The sequence below is a fragment of the Lycium barbarum genome, chromosome 3, assembly GCF_019175385.1.
Source record: "Lycium barbarum isolate Lr01 chromosome 3, ASM1917538v2, whole genome shotgun sequence".
In the NCBI taxonomy this organism is placed as follows: Eukaryota; Viridiplantae; Streptophyta; class Magnoliopsida; order Solanales; family Solanaceae; genus Lycium; species Lycium barbarum.
In genome coordinates this window covers 109,062,832-109,080,190 of record NC_083339.1, presented here as the reverse complement: position 1 = coordinate 109,080,190, position 17,359 = coordinate 109,062,832, and the positions used below count along the sequence as shown (strand labels likewise).

At 38.2% G+C, this 17,359-nt stretch overlaps 1 protein-coding gene across 1 annotated transcript; it reads right to left on the bottom strand.

The window, feature by feature from the left end:
- Positions 1 to 11,128: 11,128 nt before the first annotated feature.
- On the bottom strand, positions 11,129 to 16,990 carry LOC132631119 (uncharacterized). Its single transcript, XM_060346722.1, has 4 exons — positions 16,696 to 16,990; positions 16,453 to 16,575; positions 15,884 to 16,366; positions 11,129 to 11,775 (listed from the first exon to the last, which is right to left on the bottom strand). The coding sequence occupies exons 1-4, from the start codon at positions 16,988 to 16,990 to the stop codon at positions 11,129 to 11,131; spliced, it is 1,548 nt and encodes a 515-aa protein (XP_060202705.1).
- Positions 16,991 to 17,359: the final 369 nt, after the last annotated feature.

Genomic DNA, 17,359 nt, shown 5'->3' with positions numbered 1-17,359 from the left:
TGAGTTCAGTTACTTGGAAAGAATAATGGTATACAATGAGCTGAGTACAGAATTAACGAGTAGCTGTTGTGTGAAAGGTTTTTTTAGTGATCAGTTGGGTTCCGACGGACTTTGCTTGGAGAGATATTCAGTGGTATGGTTCATGTATTGTGATTTGAAGGTTTAAGAAGGTTCGGAAGCTGGCCAAGTTGGCTGCCGGTTAGATCAGTTGATGGAACTGTGTAGAGATTGCAGATGGATCAAGGATTCTTTCTGGGGAGAGCAAGATATGGTTTCAGAATTTTGGTATGTGTATTCATCTGTTTCTAAGAAGTAATGGTGCGAGTATCGGCTTTAGAAGATGTGGGAGGAGGAGTTAGCAGAATTAGAGTATTTTATCGGTTCAGAATGGGCCATGGTTATGACCATGTTTTAGAGGATTGTATTAGTTTGGGAAGTAGTTGTGGGGCCTATTAATTGCATTTAGAGTTGTGGCTTTATCAAATCAAAGAATTTGAGTAAAGCGATTCGTTTGTTCGAGGATCAGTTGTGAAGGAAATTTGAATGCGGAGATACGAGAACTGGAGCTTGAGCTTGAGCTAAGTTAGAGAGTTTTGACTGGTAGAGTGAATAATCAGGTTTTAATGTTACACCTGGCAAGGGTGTCTTGCGATTTGGGAAGGAGGGCAAGTAAGCCGTAAGTGTATTGGCCGTTGTGACTACCCGCTGTTGGACACTTGTTCCATGAGTTAGTTTTTCACCAGATTTGTCGAATGTTAATTGGGTTTTTCCATGTTTCTGTATTATAGAAGGTAGAAGTACCGTTCTAATGGTTTCTGTATCATTCGTTGGGATTCAGTTTTGTTCGATGAGAATCTTTCCTATAAGGAGAAGTCCGACATGCGTAGCCTTTATCCCCAGTTGTTCACTGATGCAGGTACTTCCCTGCACTTTTCCTTTCTTCACTCGAGGACGAGCGATGGTTTAATTAGTATATGATGCAATGACCTGTTTGGTCGTTATAGTCTTTCCGGCAGTTTCTCCCCTTTCCGAGTTTGGTTAGCTCACTTTTGACCTGAGAGGACCCGTTGACACGCTTCCTGAGGTGTCTAGATTTGATTCGGGCGACCTTTTGTGCAATTTGGGCGTAAAGCGAAAAAGAGTTGACTCAAAGTTGACTTTTGAGTAAACGGACCTTTTTCAAAAATTCGTCGATTTCGAGAGGTCCGGATGGCCGTGTAGAACTTGTGTGTATATCTGGTACGGTCCCCAATGCACTCATATGTATTTTGGGACTTGGGTTGGGAAGATGGAATTGAGGTATCGAGGGTTGACTCGGTCAACGAGACCGACATTGGGAATTCTGAGGCCACGAGCGCATTCGTAGCGTGTTTTTATGTGTGTCTGTATACGTGGTTTGTGAGCAGATGGCCTAGGCAATTAGTCAGAAATTCGAGTTGAAGTGTGAAACTTGGGAAAGTTTCTGGTGTCTGGTGCCCACTTTGGCGGCACCAGCACCGCGACAACGGTATCGCTGAAGCCGTCACCCTGACGGCTTCAGCGGTCTTTGCCAATCGGGCATGACCGTTGTAGCGGTCAAGGGACCGCTAAGGCGACGCCGCTGAAGCGATCTGAGTAACCCAGGGTGGTGCTGATGAAAATCCTCTGTGGGCAAAGATCCGGAGTCTTGTCTGTCTGTTGGGCAAAAGTCCGGAACGAGTAGCACTTAGACTTCGCGAGTCACCTTCGGTTGTGCTACCGAGACGTCAATACTTCTGTCCGGAGTACATGTGTACACATCATTCTATTTTCATTCATACATTATTGCATTGCATTGCATTATGGTTATTTTGTGATGATCTGGTGATTTACTTATGTTGATCAGATTCGGATTGGATATGTTACGACTTGGCACACTTGGGTTTAGATGCTAAAACCTAGGTGATGACGTGCACTTGGTTTTGATTGTGGTTGACTTATACCTGTTGACTTATCTGCTTATCTTGCTTTATTGTCTGAATTATGTTAGCTATACTTAGTCAGCCTATGATACCTACCAGTACTGTAGTTTTGTACTGACCTTCAGTTGCTGCATTCTTTTATGAGTGTAGAGCTCCAGGTTAGATCTTCTTCCGTCTCCCGTGACTGATAGTCGCTATCAGGATTGTTGAGTCTACAGGGTGAGCACGAGATGTCCGCTGCCTTGAAGACTCTTCTTATTTATGTCTTACTTTCCTATTCTGAGACATATACAGATTTGATGTATTATTATATTTCCAGACTTCTATATTTCGGATCTAGATGCTCTTGTACGGCTTAGACCAGACCCTGGGTGCATTTTCTTATTTTCGCACTTTCTTCTATACTGCTATCGTAAGACTTACGTGATTTATTCTCTTCCTCTTAATTGATTTAATTATTTATGCCTTGATTATCGTTGGGTTGAGGGTTCGCTTACCGAAGTGGAAAAGGTAAGTGCCCGCACGACTTAGCCAAATTTGGGTCGTGACAACATTTAGGTAAATATGGAAGTGTTATTGAACTAGTGACAATCAAGTGTGGTAGTCAAATCTCAATAGCTTACACATAAAATCCCAAAAACTGTGAGAAGATCAACTATATTGATATTAGGTGTAATTTTGTGTTAGAAAAATTGTTATACATAGAGAAGTGAACATGAAGTACATCTTTATGCATCACTTGGTAGTAGTCCAATTAACAAAACCCATAGAATTTGTTGCTTATGAAAGATATGATGTCGTGGGGTATATGTAGGGAAGATGTATTTAATATTTTCTAATACTTCCTGATCATGTTCACGTAAAAACTGCATTTTGAGATAAATTTAGTTGATGCCTAAATTATTCATTATTGTTGATTCATATACATAAGATGGATATTTATGTTTAGAACATAACATAAATTCCAAGTGTAAGTATGTCGGACAAACAAAAAGATTGGTCTATTCACATATGCAATCGCCTCTACTGTCTAGGTGACAGATAGAGATGAGAATATTATAAACTTAGTATTGTCAGAAGTGATAATAATACAGAACTGAAAGTTTATAATATGAATGTCGTTTGTTTTATGGTTAATCATGTCTGATTAAATGTGATAGTCTGTCTTATTGCCAGATGTGAGTTCTGATGGATAAAAGGTATGAGTAGATTTGTGAACTCAAAGTTAGACATGAGTTGTCTGAACTATCATCTGCATAGTATTTTATCAAAAGACATATGCTCCACAAGGAAAGAGTAAATACTGTGGTACGTGATTCATACCACATATGCATTAGTGACCTATAAGGGAGATACAAGTTTAATCTCTACTTATTATCGTGTGAAGCCCTGGAAATTATGAGTAATTTTCTCTTTGTACCCTCATTACTTTGATCAGTTTCTTGAGATTCAATTTGGTGTTCGCTATCTTAGAGTGTTGCCAAGAGATCATGGATGATTCGGTCTGCGGAACATTTCTAGAAAATCATATCAATTTGAGATTGAGAGATTCATGAGATGAGGAAGATCATTGAGTATTATCACATTAATTGTGTTCATTGGTCGACCCTTTATGTTTGTCTTCGAGACAAGAACATAATGATGAACTCAAGTTATGACAAAAGAGATGTTGAGATGTGAATGTGATAAATGATCTAGGGTACTGCATACTGCAATCTACTATAAGTTCCATTAATCGAGATGCTATATATTCCTAACAGATGTATAGCAACGAAGCTCTCAAAGTATGCACTGGTCACACGGTCTAGTCGTCAAGTATGAAAGTTACAGAATAGGAATGAGAGTTGACCCACCATGCGTGAGTGGGAGATAAAGGAATTAGATTCGGGTCACCCATGTGGTTCAACCCGGATCCATATATATAATAAATATATATTTGTTATATATTTAATTTAAGTTAAAAGAAAAGGACACAACTATTGAAAAAAAGTTTCTAAACAGATGTACCTATTAAAGAAACATAAAAGAAGTTCTGCAGGAACAACTTCTCATTTCTGGGAAAAAAGATGTTTCCTTCCTTCATTCCAAAAACAGAAAAATCTCTCTTCTTCTACGTGAAGAACTACAGTGGTAGATTCCTAAGAAGAACGAAAGTGATCTTCATCGAATACTGGAACAATCTTCTGTAACAGGTATGAGTTAGACTGTAAACTTTACGGTATAGTTCATATCTTATACATGTGATTATACTGTCGACTAGTGAAACAAACATATGGATCTTGGGAGAACTATGTGTTCCAGATTGGATTGTATTTTCCTTCATAATTAAACAATTTGTGTTATTTGTTCATAATTGTGTTAAAGCTTTTCTTTAATTGGTTCCATTCAATGAGGAGTTTCATTTTTGTTATTGATCGCTTTTCTTTTTTGGCTTGAAATGGAGTTATAATTTGTCCTTCCCTTTTTTACTTTGTGAATGTAACAATTTCTTTTATTTGTCTTTAACAAAAAAAAAACTTTTATTTGTATATAATAATTTATTAATACGATATGATTTGATGTAAATATGTGGTGCGGGTAAAAATTTACCGATACGATATTTAATGGAAGTAATAGAAGAAGAACTGTAAATGAGACGTGAAGAGATATTACTATATAAAAAAAAGACTCAATAATTTCAAGAAATTTGGGGACGGCATGGAGACAATTAAAGACGTAAAGAGATATTATCTCTAGGTAATGTTGAAGCAACGAAGGAGTGATCCAACTTCTTGCAAAATAGATTTTTTTTTAAGAAAAAAAAAATTAAAGGCCACTAGGTTTTATGCCACCTAGTGGCTGTTTTATTAATAAAATAAAAGATCAACAAAAACAAATAGTCTTGAAATGTAAAAAATAGAAAGCAAAGAGAACCTAAGCTAAGTGAAAAGGGAAAGTGCAGCCATTGAAATTGATCTGAGCGGCCCGTTGCTGATGGTTTCCGTCACGTTGCTGGTGATGTTTTTTCCTTCGTCCCTCTACAAGATTCCATCTTTGAATCTCCAATGAACACAGGTTTGTTACATGTTCTCCCTACTGATTTCTCCCATTTGTACTTCAGGATTTGTGTCGATTTGGGTTGAAATTTCTCCAAATCTAATCCGATATTGTGTGTTGTTTTGTTGATGTGTCTTCATTGTTTCCAATCTTCTGGTGAGTTCGTAATTTCTAACTTTCTCCGCAACTTCAATTTTTGTCGATCCGGGTTGAAATTGCTTAGAATCTGCTCTGATGTTGTGTGTTGTTTGTTGATGCGCCTTCATTGTTTCTAATCTTGCGGTGAATTCATGATCTCTGACTTTCTCCGCAGCTCTATGGTTTGTGTTTGCGTATCTTGTATACATTTCTACTAGCCTCTTCGATCTACTCCTGCTTGTGAACAATTAGGGTTTCTGAGTTGCAATTGTCACTGTGTGCCTTTGCTCTGTGGTATTGTTGTTTGTATTTTGCTCTGCTCATTTCTTCAGCCTTATCATGGTGTATTTTCTATTTCTATTATGTTCAACATACTTCTTTAGTAAATACACCATGACTAGAATACCTGTACCTGCACATGAAACAACTATGTTAGTGAGAAAAGAGATCTCCATTCTCTTCTTCCAAGGAATTTGAGAATTTTGGTCCCTAAGTTGTTTGATTCCCCTTCTTCCTATCTCTTCCCATTGGATCCTTTGATCTCCCCTCCACTCTATCATCTTCTACAATTTCTCACCCTTAGGTAAGGTATATTAATCTTGTCACTGTTTATGAGCTTTCTTCCCCATGTCTGCATTTCCTGAAAGCTGCTAGCAGTGTAATCACCTCTGTCCAGAGCTAGATTTGCAAGGAAATCTGCAAGTTTATTCCCTTCTCCAAATCTATGATTAACCAACACAGTTCTTTCACCCATGATCCTCCAAATTTCCTCCACTACATTGATGATTTGCCAAGGAACTTGCCACTTCCTTTCCATGACATTCTTCATCATCATAGAATCAGTTTCTACAATCATTTGCTGAATATGCATCCTTTACATGTACTTTAGTGCTTGCATTATAGCTTCTACTTCAGCCTCGGTATTTGTGTAGTTGCCATCCCTCATCTCATGAGACTAAGCAAACACCAAATCTCCACTTGTATTTCTGAGACAAAAACCCCAACAACTTCTACCTAGATTTCCTCTAGAAGCCCCATCAGTATTGTATTTTACCCAACGTATAACTAGTGGCCTCCAGCATACTTGGTACATCTTCACTTTAGGGGAATAAGACTGCAAAGACTTCAATAACTCTTGCCAGTTATAAGGAGCATACTTAAAATTACTTCTTCTTGTCTTCATAAATAAAATTACAGTATGTATGATCTTGTACTTCATCTTGTTAACAGAAACCTTCCCTCCATGTTATATAGTGTTTCTCCTCTTCCAAAGCTCTCATACTGTGACTGCTGGTATAACCTGATAAATCATCTTAGTGCGCTAGCTTTCTGCTAACTCCCACCATGCTGTTATGACTTGTGTAAGCTGCATTCCTGAAATACTGATACCAACAGGTCCACAAAAGCATTTCCAAGTAATCTGAGCTACATTAGAATTTAGAAACACATGAGCTATGGTTCCTCCTGTGGAACTAGACAGCAGCTACACTTATAAGCAAATTGAAATCCCCATTTCTTTAAAAGTGTCATCCAATGGAAACTTTGTTTTCCATAGTCTCCATGTTACACCCCGAAAACCGTATGGAGTAAATCAGTTAACACGTTACTTGATGAGTAGCCCTCGTAACCGTAAGTTAAGGTGGGGCCCATAAAGGATATATGAAAAGTGATATGAGTAGTACATGGAAAGTTGAGCAAATTTTAAGAAGGACCCTTAAGCCAAAGCCCTCCAAAAGGATGATTTAAGGATATGTTTTCGGATGATCTGACTTGGAGAGGCCAAAACACTATTATAAGTTTGGAATTTGGAAACACACCAAAAATGAAAGTTGTATATAATTGAAAGAGCTTTCCAACCATAGGTCGTGGACCCTCATACTATATCGTGATCAAGATTTATGGCCATTTTATGACAAAGACTCCAAGCTGCCAAATGGCTTCCGCGAGTCCCACTTGAGAAGGTCGGTGGAACCGACTTATGAGGGGTATAAATACCCTCATTAACTCCATTTTTTCAGCATTTTTACATTCTCAATAGTCCTAGAAACTTTCCAACACAACCCCTAAATATTTATAGCCCATTAAATAAAGAATTTAACAAGATTACACCAAACTAGTCCATGAAAGGTGATTGTTCTTGCTTCTACTTGATGTTGTGGCAAGTTTGGTCTTGAAGGAAGTTGGTGTGGCTGAATTTCTTCAAGTATAAGTTATGTTTTTCATCCTATCTCTTATGTTGAGTTGATTCGAAGGTTTAGCAAGTCTTAAAAGTGAAAATAGTTATGGAGGAAAGGTCATAAAGTATCGTGTCGTAGTTGTTGTGTTTATGGACTGTTTTGAGCATGTTGTGGCCGTGTGGCTAGGCTGATTTACATGTATAGAGATGGTATCTAATGTTTTTGGTGTGTTGATGAGATTATTCTCCTTGATTGGGAAGAAAGGAAGTGTATGTTGTTGTACGTTGAAAAACATCGTGTGGGATGTTTTATGGAATACATTGGTATTGATAATATTTTTGTTGATGTTGGTATTATTGTTGTTGTTGTTGGTTGCTGGATTGTGACTTTGGGCTAGGCATATAAACAGGGGAGATGCTGCCCGAATTTTCGCAGATTCTAAAGGAGTTTGGTTTAAGGACTTGAGATAGGCATATGACGATAAGTCTAACGGTAGTATAATTTCTCTTGAGTGTAGATTTGCAAGCTCGGGAGAATAAGCGTTAATTCGTAGGAGATCAATCAGGTATGTTAAGGCTTTCCCTTTCTTTCATTTTGGCATGATCCTTTGATATGAGCAAACAACGAGTAATCGAGTCTCCATATTACTCTACTCTTAGAAGTATTAGCAGTATCTCAATTATTGATGATCCTGTACCCCCCTATGATGATTATTCCTTTTGTTCATGGGTCCTAAACGTTGTATCATGATAATGTTAGTTTATGTTTATGCATTGCATTCATTTGTATACATGCATATTGACCCGTGACCAGAAGGCGTTATATACGAATATATATATGTATGTATGTATGGGGGATGGGAAAAGGGCGAGGCGTTATATACGCATTACCACCTGATCAGCTGGTGCACAGTGATGATGATTATTATGCCTGAAGGGGCCATTATGTTATTATGCCCGAAGGGGCCATTATGGGATATGGATCGAGCCGTACGTTCCTCGTCACTATGACCTATGCATATCATACGCCCGCAGAGGCACTTTCAGTAAGCAGACATATAGATGCATTCACGCATACATGTTCAGATAATCAGACTTACAGATGCATCCAATCAGTCAGTTTAGTTTACGAGTTTCAGATTTTCTTTATGACTCCTATGTGTATGTTACTCTTCTACCTTACATACTCGGTACATTTTCCGTACTGACTCCTCTATTGTTCGAGGGGGCTGCGTTCATGCCTGCAGGTTCAGATAGCCAGGAAGACAGATTGCATCCTTAGGCTACTTCTTCAGCTTGACAGTGGAGCACTCCTCTCTTGCCGGAGTTGCCATCTAGACCTGGTATATGTTTTGATGTTTATGGGTAGGGCAGAGGCCCTGTCCCGTACGCAGCATGTCCAGTATGTTAGTAGAGGCTCGTAGACACTTATATTCAGTCAGACAGTATGGCCCGCTTAGCACTTGTTTAGTTATACAGTTTTATCGGGTAGTCTTGTCGGCTTGTACCCTAACTCAGTCTAGTGATGCATGTATTTATATACCTTTCGAGGGCGGTGACCCTCCATTTTATGATACCTATCAGACAGCAGATTATGTTGTGAGTGCCCTCAGGTGGCCCAGAATGAGCATTAGCAGGTATGTTATGTATGTATTGTGGCATCTAGGAGGTCAGCTTCTGGGTGTCCGTCATAGCCCTCCGGTTGGGCTGTGACACTCCATATGAAAAACCTATTTTTTATAGGAAGACCCTTCACCCACATGTATTCATAGACTTTGCTAGTTTCTTTTCTTTGTCTCATCACCTGGTAAGCAAAACTAACTGAGAAAGTACCTTTAGAATCTAGCTTCCAATATGGTCTGTCTAAGGTATCCCCTCCTGTAGGTGGTTTAACCTTTTTAATTATGTGATTAGCTATCTCCTTACAACTCTCTTATCTGCCCCTCCTCCATCTTCCATCCTCCTACACTTCTTGGACCTGCACTACTGTATAGTCAAATTGAAAATTTAGTGGCACCATCTGATATAAAGCGCCCATATCAGTCCAGTAGTCTAACCAAAAATGACAATTTCCTTGCTTTGTTGCCACCAAATTTCATGGTCTATAATATCTTCTTCCAAACATAAGTTCCCCCTTTCCACTGTGCTAAAATAGCATTATGTTTTTTCAAGTACTTGTTGCTCATGTAAGTCCTCCATAGAGATTGTTTTGTTCTGAAGTTCCACCATGATTTAGCAAATAAATAGGGTCTTAGACATATCTTGAAAGCATCTGAAGCCCATTCCACCCTCCTCCTTGGGATGACAAAGAGTATTCCAAGATGTCCAGTGTTAGCTAGAGTTTCCAACATTGTTACTCCGGAATTTTTTTGCAAATAATCTCTAAATCTAAGCCAAAACTTCTGAAGGTGGGTCACAAGATGAAAGTAAATGAATTGGCATACTCTGTAAAATATGGTTAATAAGTGTAGTTCTTTCACCTATTGAAAGTAATTTGCCAGTCCATAAACTTTGCCTGTTTTGTATCTTATCAGTAATCTCCTTGAAATATGCTATTCTTCTTCTTCCATAGTAGATTGGCACCCCTAAATATGTAAAAGGAAACTCCTTCCTAGGGATGTTTGTCTCTTCCACCACCCTATTAGCAACTGTCTGAGATACTGATTGGTACAAGTATACAACACTCTTCTCCTTATTAATCTTCTGGCACTAACCTTCTCATATTTTGCCAACGTCTCCATCACAAGCTTCAAAGTTTGTGGTTGAGCAGAAGTAAAAATGATAGTATCATCTGCATATGACAAATGATTAATATAGGGGCTCCACTTTGGCATACCATATCCCACATAGCCTTCCTTGTAGTGTAAGGGATTCAAGGCCTTGGTCATACATTCTGAAGCAATGATAAATAAAGTAGGTGATAAAGGATCACCTTGCTTTACTCCTCTAGATGATTTAAAGAAACCCTGTGCTTGCCCATTTATCATAATAGAATACCAGTTGTTTGAGATAATTCTGTAGACCATATCTATTAGCATCTCCCCAAAACCCATTTTCCTGAGTATTTTTGTTAAAAATACCCAAGAAACCCTATCATAAGCCTTTGCCATATCCAATTTTATAACTGTGTTGGCAGGATTACCCTTTATTCTTATCTCATGTACAATTTCTTGAACTAGAAGGATATTTTCCACAATACTTCTACCTTTCACAAAACCTGTTTGCTGAGGGGATATCAATTTAGGAAGCAGCTTTGCAAGTCTTTCATGTATGATTTTGGAAAATACTTTACTAATGAAATTGCTCAAACTGATTGGCCTTAGGTCTGAACAAGTAATCACCTTCTTCTTCTTAGGTAATAACACCAGATCAGTGCACGTAATATACCTTGGGAGTTCATGTCCACAAAAGAAAGAGTGCACCATAGTGATGATATCCTTAGCAATGATGTCCTATGCTGCTTGGAAGAACTTCCCCGTATATCCATCAGGCCCACCGGCACTATTAGCATTTAATCCAAACACAGCCTCCTTAATTTCTTCCTCTTCTGGAAATTCATGAATCGCTCTGTTCTGCTCCTCTGAAATCAGCTTTGGAATATGGTCTAGCAACTCAAAATCAGTAGCTTCAGGTTCTGCAGTGAACTGTTGTTGGAAAAAATGAATAGCTTCCATTACAACATCTTCTTCACTTTCAAGCCAAACTCCATTTTGATTTTGAATTTTATTCAACATAAACTTCTTCCTTTTGCCTTGTACATTGTCGCCTTGTACATGGGCATTAAAACTTTAGTGTTTCTATCTCCATCCTTGAACCATTGCATCCCAGATTTCTGTTTTCAAAATTGCTCTTCTACAGCATAGAATGTAATCAGCTCTGCTTGAACCTTTTGTAACTTTGCTCTATTAGCTCCTGTAGGGTTTTCTTCAAATTCTTGATCATGAATTTTGACCACCTCTTCCAAAGTATCTATCTGTCTGAATATGTCTCCAAAAGTATCTCTACTCCATTTAGACAATACTTTACTCAGCTTCTTCAGTTTACTATGAAAGATGAAAAAAGGGTCAGATCCATGATAACATGTCCAATTATCTTTCACTACATCCTTAAAAGCAGGGTGCTCAATCCAGAAATTAAGAAATCTTAATGATTTCTTAATTACCCTACTATCCACTTTACAAGTAAGCAGCATAGGTGAATGATCTGATCCTTGCTTAATAAGATGCTCCACTTCAATGTTGGGATAGAGCTCATGAAGCTCCTGATTAGCCAGACACCTATCCAATCTCTTAAAAATGTAATGTTCATCTGACCTGCCATTCCACCAAGTATATATGCTACCCTTGAAGCCCAAATCAGTAAGCTGGCAAAGATTAATGCATTGGTTGAAATCCTCCACTTCTACAAAAGGCATCTCCAAACCTCCATATTTCTCAATTTCATCTGTTATAACATTAAATTCACCCCCAACTAGCCAAGGTGAATCTATGGTACAACAAATATGAAATAAATCATTTCATAGTGCCACTCTAGTTGTTCTATCAGTGCTAGCATAAACCATGGTGATCACCACCTCTTGTCCTCCCACTAGATGAGTCAACTTCAAAGAGAGAAGTTGTTATGTGTCCATCTGAGTCTCCACCTGATACTCCTCCTCCACAAATACCCAAAATTTTCCATTATTATTATGCCAAGAAATAGACATCCCCATCCATATCTTGTACATTTCAATGTGTCTTTGATGCTGAAATGGCTCCATTAATGCAATAAAACTAAATTTTTTCTGTTTGTTTAACATCACTACTCTTTCAAAAGCTTGCTGAGTGTTAACAGATCTAATGTTCCATATTAGTTCACTATTCATTGAGAAACTTTAGATTTTGAAGCTGTTTTCCTTGGTTGCACACCTCTCAAGTGATGGTGGTACACTTTTATCTCTGATGGTTTTTTGATGCTCTCCTTTTTGTTTTTTGTTAAATGTCTTGGTGAAATGCCTCCATTGACCATGGCCTTTTGTATGATCTATGCTATGTTCTTCTCATCCATCTCATCATTACAACAAATGTAAATTTCCTTATCTTCACCATATTTTGTTTGTTGTAGCCCTCCTTTTTCGAATTTTTTTGCTATCAACTGAGAATTCTTCCTTTGCACGCCTTCCTCTTTGTTCAAAGTATCATCCTTATTGTTGGTAGAGTGCTAGTCATGTTTTCCTCTATAATTTCCTCTGATTGTGTTTTAGGAGGAATTATTGCATCTTGTTGATCCATGGAAGTTCCTTCATTACCTACTAATGATGATTGAGAATCCTCAAGTGATTCTTTATAAGTCCCATCTCCTTTATCTTCAATAGTTCTATTCAAACTTTCTGTAACGACCCGTTTAGTCGTTATAGTGTTTTGACCCATTTAACCTTGTTGATCCTTTCCCAATTCCCGTTAGTATGATCTATGACTTAATGAAGTCATTGGGTTGGTTTCCGCAAGTTTCGAGTGTAAATTGAGACATTGATAGAAAAGTTAGTTAAGTTAGCGAGTTAGAGTTGACCACGGTCAACTTCGGGTTAGGATGACCCCGTGTGAATGTTTTTGAAGCTCCAATATGTTAATATGATGCTTTTGAACTTGCCCACAAGTTTTGGTGAGGTTCCGATGAGTTTTAGATGGGTTTGGGTTTTGTCACGCTCATATTCGATGTTTTCGTCGTAGTTCTGTGGATATAAATGGCTCCAGATTGATCAAACAACCTTTTTTAGTGAGTTTTGAACAATTAGATCCGTATCAAAATTACGAAGCTATAGGAAAAAGAATCGTCGCGTTTCGCCTCCGGATGAGGGAGTTATGCCCATTTTAGTGCGGACTGTTCCAGCAGGTCCGCTGTAGCGACCAAGAGGCCGCTATAGTTGTACCGCTGCAGCGACCCACTGACCGCTGCCAGCGACGGACGGGGAAAGAATGCCCTATTTTTATATTTTAACTCTGAACCATTACCCACAAGACCCCAAAGTCAGTTTTCAAGAGAGAGGCAAAATTCATTCCATTCTTTGGTGAAAACATCTTGGAGGTAAGTCCCCATCTTTATTTGTTCCTTTTCCTTTCTTCTTCAAGTTCCATGATCATTTTAAGGTCCATCAATGGTGGGTGAAAGTCCTAGAACCCTAGAATTAGTAAACCCTTTGATTTTATTCTTGATTAATCATCTAAGAGTATAGATTATCACTTTCTAGGAAAGGAATTTGATTTCTTATGGTTGAAATTGCATGTTGAGACTAGGGTTCTAATAAACATGGATATTTTGTCCTAAAATCTGTTTTAAAGGGTAAATTGATTAGAAATCCATGGATTGAAGGTTAATGATTGTAGAGATCGAAGTTATGATAAATTCACCATTAAATGATGGTTTCATCCATTGAAGAGGGTAGAAGTAAGTGGGTCTTCTTCCCTAAATTGTTTTTCTTATTTAAATACATGGTTTGTTGCTTACTTAGCATCATATTGTTAGACTTTGACCGTTATGAGGCGCTTCAGAAATAGAAGACTCGTGTGGAGTAGTTTGTGGCTCCTATTCTGCATTCCACGTAGGTTATGGCTTACTTTAGTTAGACTTTGATTAGCGAAACGTATGTATTATGTAGAATTGATGGGAGAAAACATAATTAGGTCTTCTGACATGGTGTTTTGGTTGGATATTAGCTAGGTTGGTATGACTTCTGATTTTGTGGGCTCATCGTCATTACTTTATGTACTGAAATATGAGGTGTAGTTGTATTCATACTGTGGCGACTCGGGATGAATTTCTATTAGGTTGATTGTTGTTGATGGTGGCTCGTTGCCCTGTTAGTGTGATTAGACTTATTACCTAAATTATCATGTTGTACTCAATTCTCTCTTATTGTGACACTTATCATCGAAGAAAGGAAGGATATTGAGTTTAGACCTGAATTGTGATTTATATATTTATGATAGTACGTAGATGAACATTTGATGTATGATTTACTGTTGATGATAATATATAGAAGAGTGGAGCTTCCTGGTGATACAAGACTTAGTTGTGAGGCGTACTTGCTATATGAGGAAGTAAAGAGGGACATAGACTCTTATGTTGGTTGAGACGATTTGTATGATTCATTTCATGGTTGAGTTGATCCAAGTATTGATATGACTTGTAGCTTTGTGACTTGTACCTTCACTGTTGCTTTATTGGTTTGCATTGATTTACCATGTTTACACTCATTTATGCAATATACACTCATGCATGATGGAAATGGTTTGGAAGACTTGTGGCATGATGCCTTGTGTTTGACATTGATTTTGCAAATTGTTCATAGTCCATACATACTAATGAACTGGAATACGTTGAGAGATACATTGTGATGTGAAATTAGTGAAGAAGTTAATATAATCTTCTTATTGAACTTGTGATACTATTTGGTACATGGTAATTGATGAATTGATCATTGAGAGTGATATGACAGTGTTACTATACATATGAAAAGGCACATTTGACTGGGGGTAAGGATGTGGCCTAGTTGTGAGCTCGTGGTCCGAGGTTCGTTCCGAAAATGAGTGGTACATGATGTGGATCCGCGTCCGAGGTTCTTGCTGGAGCGGAGGTTTATGCTCGGGTCAGAGGAGTGAGTTCGGAACGAGTTATACATGGACACCATGGGTCCTCTGCAGGTCATGACTACTGAACAATGACATCAGTTAGCATGTGTGTACAGTTCGAGTGATTGGCCAGTGCATTGCATTGCGTTGCACATTATCATATTTTGCATTGCACATTATTACATTTTATTCTGCATTATTATGTGTTCGTTTGGTTTTGATTTTGATATGGATGTTGAATGCCTATTGTGATATCAGTATGACCATTGACTGAGTTAAATTGTGGATTAGTGACTCTACCTAGGGAAGGAACTTGGACTTGTGATTATTAGGTGAGATTGTTGAAACTTGACAGACTTGTGGTTTAGAAGCTTCATCTTAGGTTGTGACTTCGTTATGGGATATTCTGTGACTTGGATTTGAGTATTAAATGCCTCTCTGTTTATCTTGTTGATTTTATACTTATATGCGTGAACTAATCTTAGTCGACCTATGATGTTTACCGGTACATAGTGTTTGTACTGATACTACGTTCCTGCACCCTTTTGAGTGCAGATTGTGTTCCAGAGATTTCATCCAGACTACATCTCTAGCTTGAAGCTAGTTTGCTCGATCAAATCCGAGGGTGAGCTTCTATCCATGCCATGCCACCTGAAGATATCTCTTTCCAGATGTCTACTTTCATTCCAGACATTATTTGTTATTATATTTGAGATATACTTCATTCTTCAGACATTGTTGGTTAGAGTCCTTGTACGATGACTTTTAGATTTGGGGGTGTAATAGTTAAGACTTCCACACTTATATTATCTATTAATTATGAATTATTTTACTTATTTATTCATTCACATGATCATTGATTTTGTAAGTATAAATGATTAAATAAGTTAAAATTGGCTAATGATTAATGGGTTAACGGGTAAGGGTTCGCCTACTAGTGATAATAAGGTAGGTGCCCGCACGATCAGTAATTAGGGTCGTGACACTTTCATCAGGTGGTTTATCAGGCACTTTGTTTAAATCTACATCTTGCATTACCTTTACTTTCTCATGTTCCTTCTCAGTCGCCCCTAATTTATTCACCTCTTCCTCAACTGTCTTGCTTGGCCTCTCTTCATGGTGATTTTCTTTTTCCACATACTTCTGAGTGTTGGTGATTTCTTTTCCTTTACTTTCATCTGGGTTTAGTATCTCTGCCTTCTTGTCTGTGTTGGTCTTGCTTTGCACTAACTCCTTATCCATGTTGCTAACTGGTTCATTTGACATGCTGCACTCTTCTTGAATTTCTTTGTTCCCAGTTTTCCCCTTTGGGTTGCTCCCCACTATAGTCTGGATCATTTTCTCTCCATCCTTTGATGTGCCAAAAGATGATTCCACCCATGGTTTGGATTTTATGGATGTTTCAGCCTTCTTCTTTCGCTGTTCTGCAACTATCTCCACAAAGTTCTCTTCCTCCTCATTGGTAAGTGCTTGAAAAGAATTCACATTGTTCTTCTCTTGCCCATTTGCCTTTCTTTCCTGCCTATTTCCTCATCATTATCCTTTGCATCCTTACCCCTTTGTCCCTCCTCCATGTTATTTTGTTTCTTCTTCTTATTTGTCACTACATTCCACTCCATTTTTGTGTTATTCCCATTGTATCTGCCATACTTGTTTGCTCCTTTCCCCTTCGGTTCTACTGGTTTAGCAGGTAGAGACTTAGTAGTCTCACTGGTTATTGCAATTAATAAACCAGTGGGTTGATCTTTTGTACTTTCATTGACTTGTTTCTATTTTGGTTTTTCAGGTGCTGCACTACCCTTCGGTTTTGGTTCTTCTTTCTTGGGCCTATATTTAGGGTGAACAACCCAACAATCTTGCAAATCACTCCCCTGTAATTTACATTGAGTGCAATATTTAGGCAAGTAATCATTTTGTATTTTTTGCCATTTTGCCTTTACTTCTCCCGTTTCCTCATCAAAACAACTGATGTGAATTCGTTTTGGCAATTCTTTCAGTAAATCAACTTCCACCTTCACACGCGCACAACTTGGTCTTGTCTGATTTTTCATAGCTTTATCAATCACCAATGGAGTGCCCACTGCTTGGGCCATAGAGAACAATGATTCTTTATCAAATAAATTTGTGGGTAAACCAGGGAATGAGATCCATGCAACTGCAATCGTGGTTTCTTCCTCCGGGTTAAACTAAGGATCCCATATTAAACATTTTAGCAGATAGATCCTTCCTCTAAAATGTAGTTCAAAAGCACTTGATGTAAGTGCAGCATAATCCTCCAGCAAAGATAGTCATAATAAGATGTGTCTCTCGTCTAAAAAACCAATGTCACAGCGCCCTTTGATCTCCAATTGAATTGGCAAAATCTTCTTCAATTCTTGTAAATCTGGCCGGCCATACGAGAATTTCGCAATAACATCATATTTCAAATTTTGGCGTCATGATAGTTCCTCAAATTCTTTCTT

What these genes read in the sequence shown, in the direction of transcription:
- LOC132631119 (XM_060346722.1), bottom strand. Translation starts at nt 16,990, where the DNA reads ATGGCCCAAGCAGTGGGCACTCCATTGGTGATTGATAAAGCTATGAAA. An exon ending in AGAAGAACCAAAACCGAAGG is followed by an intron (nt 16,576 to 16,695) that starts GTAGTGCAGCAC and finishes CTGCTAAACCAG; the next exon opens with TAGAACCGAAGGGGAAAGGA. An exon ending in TGATAAACCACCTGATGAAA is followed by an intron (nt 11,776 to 15,883) that starts GTGTCACGACCC and finishes GTTGTACCATAG; the next exon opens with ATTCACCTTGGCTAGTTGGG.